We start from the raw sequence: 6,730 nt of genomic DNA on the forward strand, positions 1-6,730 counted from the left end.
TGCCATAGGATATTTCTATGGGGTTTTGCCTATGGTAAAATTTTGCCATACACTTTTGCCATATACGTATGGCAACATTTTGCCATATAAAAAAATGCCATAGGATATTCCTATGGGGTTTTGCCTATGGTAAAATTTTGCCATACACTTTTGCCATATACGTATGGCAAAATTTTGCCATATAAAAAAATGCCATAGGATATTCCTATGGGGTTTTGCCTATGGCAAAATTTTGCCATATACGTATGGCAAATTTTTGCCATATAAAAAATGCCATAGGATATTCCTATGAGGTTTTGCCTATGGCAAAATTTTGCCATACATATATGGCAAAAATTACAAACGTTACAGAATTAAAAAAAACGTTATAGAAACGTTACAGAATTATTAATAACAAAAGATCAATACGAATTTATTGATTATTTACTTATTTTCCTATTATTTGCATCACGTTTGAAGAATGTTACAGAATTAATAACAAAAGATCAATTCTAATTTATTGATTATTTACTTACTTTCCTTTTTTTTTTGCATCACGTTTGAAGAACTTTACAGAATTATTAATAACAAAAGATCAATACTAATTTATTGATTATTTACCTTTTTTTTTGCATCACGTTTGAAGAACGTTACAGAATTATAAATAACAAAAGATCAATACTAATTTATTGATTATTTACTTATTTTCCTTTTTTTTGCGTCACGTTTGAAGAACAATAAATAAAATGAAAATATTTGCTTTTCCCTCATTGAAGCATTCAAAGACCAAAAAAAGTTAGTAAAAGTATACTAGCGGGAAACTTTTCAGGCTACTGTAATTTGTAAAGAAATGTGTGTTAATATTACTATTTTACTTATTGTTATCTTTTTCCTTACCTTTTATGCCATTCTAAATTCTCCGCATTGAATGAACTAAATGCATTTATCTGCTTCTGTTAAAATATTCTAAGACAAATTACTATTTTATATTTTACTATAATTTGTTATTTTTTTTCAGCTTATATTGAAAGTTCTTCCAAAATATTATACGTCAATGGATGAAGTGGATATATTTTTAGGTGGACTTTTAGAAACAAAAAATGGAATGGGACCAGTATTTAAAGAAGTTATCCGTGAACAATTTATACGTATTAGAAATGGTGATCGGTTTTGGTTTCAAAATAAGGAGAATGAGTTAGTATAGCTTTCTAACATATGCATAAGTATTTTTAAATTTTAAATTACCTAGTAAAAGAACTCAAGTGAGATCCTTGCCACACAATTTGTTTGTAACTTTTGGTGCAAAATAAGGACCGCGGTGCACGCTATGAATTAGAAGAATTCTAGTTACAGCTGCTGTAGTGTGTGTTCTGAAATCGCTGCCTTTATATAGATTCTAAGCTTTCTAACATATAAGTATTTTTAAATTTTAAATTACCTAGTAAAGGAACTCAAACGAGATCCTTGCCACACAATTTGTTTGTAACTTTTGGTGCAAAATAAGGACCGCTGTGCACGCCATGAATTAGAAGAATTCTAGTTACAGCTGCTATAGTGTGTGTTCTGAAATCGCTGCCTTTATATATATTCTAAGCTTTCTAACATATGCATAAGTATTTTTAAATTTTTAATTACCTAGTAAAAGAACTCAAGTGAGATCCTTTGCCACAAAATTTGCTTGTAACTTTTGGTGCAAAATAAGGACAGCTGTGCACGCCATGAATTAGAACAATTCTAGTTACTGCTGCTATAGTGTGTGTTCTGAAATCGCTGCCTTTATATAGATTCTTTTTCAAAATAAAATCAGAAGAACAAAGCTATACATTTGGTAATGCAAAATAATGCTCAATTGCGAAAAATTTATAACTTTATGAAAATTAACTATTCATAATCGAGATCAATCAGAGCCAAGGAGAGATCAAAATAATTGAGAAACAGTTGATAAATCGAATTGAACAGAAACGTGTTAGCCTTTCGTTTGGATCTGCCGTTCTCTCCTTTAATTCGTTAGTTTTTTTATATTCTCAGATTGAAATCGGATTGAACTGAAAAACGTTAGCCTTTCGTTTGGATCTGTCGTTTTCACCTCTAATTCATTAGTTTTTTTTTTTTATGTTCTCAGATTGACTTCGAGAATTATTTATAAGCTTTTAATAACTTTGTTTTTTATCCTTTTAGAATTTTAATTATTGGCTCAAATGGGTTTTATATCTGACTTTATTTCTAATAAATATTTTCAAAATACATGAAAATGGATGGTTGGCAGTGTAAAGATCCTCACAGATGGCGCTAGGGGTTAAAATTCGAATGATATCAACGAAACAAACAACAAATTAATTCGGAAGACTCCGCAAGCTTGGTGTGATGCTACCGAAAAAATAACAAACGGTGCTATTTTACACAAATGTAGCTAAATAATTGATAACATTCAAAACATGGCTATTAATTTTGTTATTGTTGTTCATGAATATGAATTTTGTTAAATTTGTTTCTGTTAGAATTTATAAATTATAGAAAACTCTTATGAACTGTAAAATTACGAGTACATTTCAACACAAATCACAATAATAAAACGTCCTAGAATATTAAGCCTGTTCACACCGCGCCTCGTAAGCATAACATAAGCGGAAGGATACACCGGAAGTCTTCTAAATTTCTTCTGGTCTTAGGAAACTTGTTATTGTTTACATTCAGTCAACCATTTAATGGTGGTAGGATTACGGAACACTATAATGTTAATCATTAAAAATCAAATAATGTTTTAGTGATTTACTTATGAAACCTCGGAATTATTTTTTTCTATTATATGAAGCCATTTTTTCTTTTGCCTTATATTTGTATGTTTTACAAATATATATGTATTACATTATTATATTTGTATTATATATATATATTACAATATTATATTTGTATTATATATATATTACAATATTATATTTGTATTATATATATATATATATATTACAATATTATATAACTTACAAATATTTATATTTGTAAGTTACAAAAATATTCATCATCAAATTTTAAAAACGGTTGTATTTTTTAAATAAGATTAGGTCGATCTCAAAAAGCAAGTTTAAATTTGGTAGCAAAAATTTTTATATCTCTCCTTTTCCAATTTTATTTATTAATTTTTTTTTTCAAAAATCCACACAAAAAGTTCAAAATCACATACAAAGAATTTATTATTAGTCCCTGGTGTATTCTCTTAAAAGAAAAGTTCCTTTTAAATATTTTTGGAGTATTTTTATTTTTTTAAAATTATTATTGTATCATAAATTTAAATTTCCAGGTTTTTCACACGACAAGAAATTGATATCATTAGAGGCATTAAAATGTATGATATTATACTGGCAGTTACAACTGGTCTTAAACACAATGATTTGTCTCCAGATGCATTCCATGTTCCTACTTCTGGTGTAGCTCCCACTGGTACAAAGATTACCTATGCTTTAGCTCTAGAAATATACATGTTTCATTTAAACGGGTATTTACATTTGCCCTTATATTTTTAGACAGTGTATCTAATCTAAAGTGCTCCGAAAAGTTAACAGCCTTTCGATGTGCTAGAAATGGGCAGTTGAAGAACTGTCATGCTCTTCCAGTGGTCAAGAATTCCGGACAGAATTGTCCTTCACATTTTCATGTTCCTGTCTGTGCACATTCTGAACCAGAAACATATGATTACTTCACTGGCAGTGGTGCAGCATATGCTTTGTCTTTTCTCTTCCTCTTTTTATTTATTATTGGTAAGTTGAAAGTAAGTATTTTGACTCTTTAAATACATTTCAGAGAATCTCTGATGTAAACATATTTAGTATTTTCTAAGCTCCACCTTTATATTTGCTGCTGTTGCAAACAAGTATAGGTCACTACGAGATAACTAAAATACAGTTTAGTTTTGAGATTCAACTATACTTACGGAAGTGCATGTCCTGTTATAAAGCCTTCTATTCAAATTAGAGGGATCACTCCCGGATCGCTGCCAACTCCGGAAGCGTTCTTCCAATACAGCAGCGTTTAATGTCCCGCTTCCGGATTTAGGACGTTTTAAATTTTTTTAAAAACTTGTTGACATTGTTTTAGTTCTGGTAACAAATTTTAAAAGAAATCAAGGCTTGTATTATAATTGGAACCAACTACAAATCTCTCTAAAGACAGAGAGAGAGCGAGAGAGAGAATCGTTATGGACCACTAGATTGTAAATTAGCCTCCCGGAACTGCTTACGCAATTCCTTTTGGATTGCTTTTCAATTCTAATTTACTTCGCCCACTCATGCATTTTAGCTAAGCTTTGCTTTCTTATAACTGAACTTAATTTAAAATTAATTCTATTTCATATCCATGTTTCCTTTTAACTAGCTAAGACATTTGGCAAGTTTTGTTTATCACTATATATGTTAATATGTTTTGTTACTTTAAGGTTGCGTAATAGCATTATTTGTTTTGGTACAAATTCGGAAGAAAGATATAAAACGTATGCGATCTTCAGTCAAGCTACAGAAGAAAGTACAGTCAGATGAGAATTCATTAATTGGTAAGCTTCAATCGTTACTTTTTTAAACATAAAGGGCTCAGAGCAATGTAATGATAAGCCACATTTATGAAATTTTTCAACTGAGCGATCTTCTCCAAAAACATCAGGATCTCTATTTACGCAACAACAAAAAATCTCCTTCTATTTACTGTTACTTCTGCCTTCAAGCAAAACTTGTAAAGTACCTATTTGTAAACAGTATTATACAAAAGTCTGATGAAAAATATACTTCTATAAAAAAGCATATTATCCTAAGCCCCTAGAATCTATAGTAATTAAAGAGGATGATAGTGATGAAGTGTGTTATGAGTGACATTTTAGTATCGAATAAGAAATCGAATAAATAAGAAATCGCTTTTATTGTATGTAGTAGAATTAAGAAACTTCTAACGAAGCATCTTTTCCGCTTAAATCTGACTTATTAAGAAAAATTAAAATTTTTCAACTTACAACCAAACATAATATGTTTTTTCAAACAAATTCATGTTGTGCAGTTTAGAAAAAATAACTTTATTTGAGATGAGGAATATTTTTGTGTTTAGAATAAATGGATATTTTTTACTGCCCCAGTTCCCATAACAAATCAGTACCTCTGGGGGTACTGAATTGGAGATTGATCGTTCTCTGGTTCAGGCCATTACGATCTGTGGATGAATGAATGGATGTATGAATAGGTTCACCCTACAAACCAACTATGACGTGTGTGTGGCTGAAGTTGTATTCTTGGCCATAGATGACGCCACCCACTCAAAAAAAAGAAACACATCCTCTGTCTTAAATTCGCTTAGTTTCACCGAGCAGACTTGCTGATATAGGCAAGTGATATTAGAAACAACAACACCATTAAGGCAAAACAACACCTTTTTACTCACAATTATAAAATTTTGTTTCCAAAGATAATAAGATAAGATTTGTTGCAAAAAAAAAATGAAGATAGATCCCAAAATACTTTAATTCTTAAATTTCATGCGAGTTTTTTTTATAATTAATTTTATTATTCAATTAATTGATAATCGAAAAAATTTTGAATTATAATGTCTACGAATTTTTACATCATTTTTAACTATGTAATTTTAAATTAAAAAGTACAAATATTGAACACAATCGATTAAATTGTTTTTGAGAAATAAAAAGTTAAAAATACGACTTTTCAAAATTTTAATTCTGAGAAAGTAATGGAGCAATAACGTATTTTTTCATTTAAAATTACAAAGCTTAAAGTTGTTTAAATTGCGTTCACCTATCAATTCAAAAGTTTTTTTTGACGGATATTAAATTAAATAATAGGAAATATATGAAATAATATTAAATGAAATAAATACAAAAATAGCTTAACCATTTTCCGAGATATGTGGCTGGGTGGCGCAGTTGGTTTGTCGTCGGCCTTCTGAGCCCAAGTCTGCGGGTTCGATCCCCGGCCTAGACACCGGATTTTCGGCATGCAGAAAATCCTCAGCGGCCATGTAAAAGATCCCTGGAGTGCCTTATTGGCTCCTGGTATTTCCGGCAAAATTAAGTTCCTAGTGCACTTTAGCATCCAAATAGAGTCTCGGTGCTGCCATCTAGTGTGGCAGAAACTAGACGTCCATATTGACATGACCAACGGTATCTCACCCATTGTGGTGGTCCTGAAAGAGTGGATACCACCTCTGAAGAACGCACTAGGTCTGCTCATCGGCAAGACCGATTGTGCAGCTCATTGGAAATAAAAATAATAAAATTTCCGAGATATGGCAAAAAAATTTAAATTTACATTAAACTTATGATTTCTCTTCGGCCAAAATTATTGTGACTATATTTTGCTGATTGTGGTTTATAGTTCTAGAACTGGGGTTTCCAACTGGCGACCCGGGGGCCGCATCCGGCCCTCGAAGCCTTTTTTTGTGGCCCGCGAATTAAAATATATCAGCTGTCATTTTTTTGCGGACAATTTTTGTAAAAAATCTATATGGGTTTAAAATACTTTTTTCGCTAATAAAAACCTAATTTCTCCATTTCAGTGAAATTTAACATACCAACGGTACAAAAAAAAAATTATTTTTCAGGTTTTGCACTCAAGAAAATATTTATTCAAATACAAAAATAATCGTGTATGTTGCTCTTTTTTTTTTCATTTTTTTTTTTTTTTTTTTTTTTTTTTTTTTTTTTTTTTTTTTTTTTTTTTTTTTTTTTTTTTTTTTTTTTTTTTTTTTTTTTTTTTTTTTTTTTTTT

The 6,730-nt window shown here is 30.2% G+C and overlaps 1 protein-coding gene across 1 annotated transcript in view; it reads left to right on the top strand.

The window, feature by feature from the left end:
• The window catches only part of LOC107445505 (dual oxidase 2), a 78,332-nt gene that overhangs the window by 39,418 nt on the left and 32,184 nt on the right, over positions 1-6,730 (top strand). Inside the window, exons 11-14 of the mRNA XM_071183538.1 lie at positions 998-1,173; positions 3,275-3,414; positions 3,498-3,731; positions 4,406-4,519. Of these exons, the coding sequence (XP_071039639.1) occupies positions 998-1,173; positions 3,275-3,414; positions 3,498-3,731; positions 4,406-4,519 (664 nt within the window). The remainder of the gene's footprint in view (positions 1-997; positions 1,174-3,274; positions 3,415-3,497; positions 3,732-4,405; positions 4,520-6,730) is intronic.

Source organism: Parasteatoda tepidariorum, chromosome 7, assembly GCF_043381705.1.
Source record: "Parasteatoda tepidariorum isolate YZ-2023 chromosome 7, CAS_Ptep_4.0, whole genome shotgun sequence".
Lineage (NCBI taxonomy): Eukaryota > Metazoa > Arthropoda > Arachnida > Araneae > Theridiidae > Parasteatoda > Parasteatoda tepidariorum.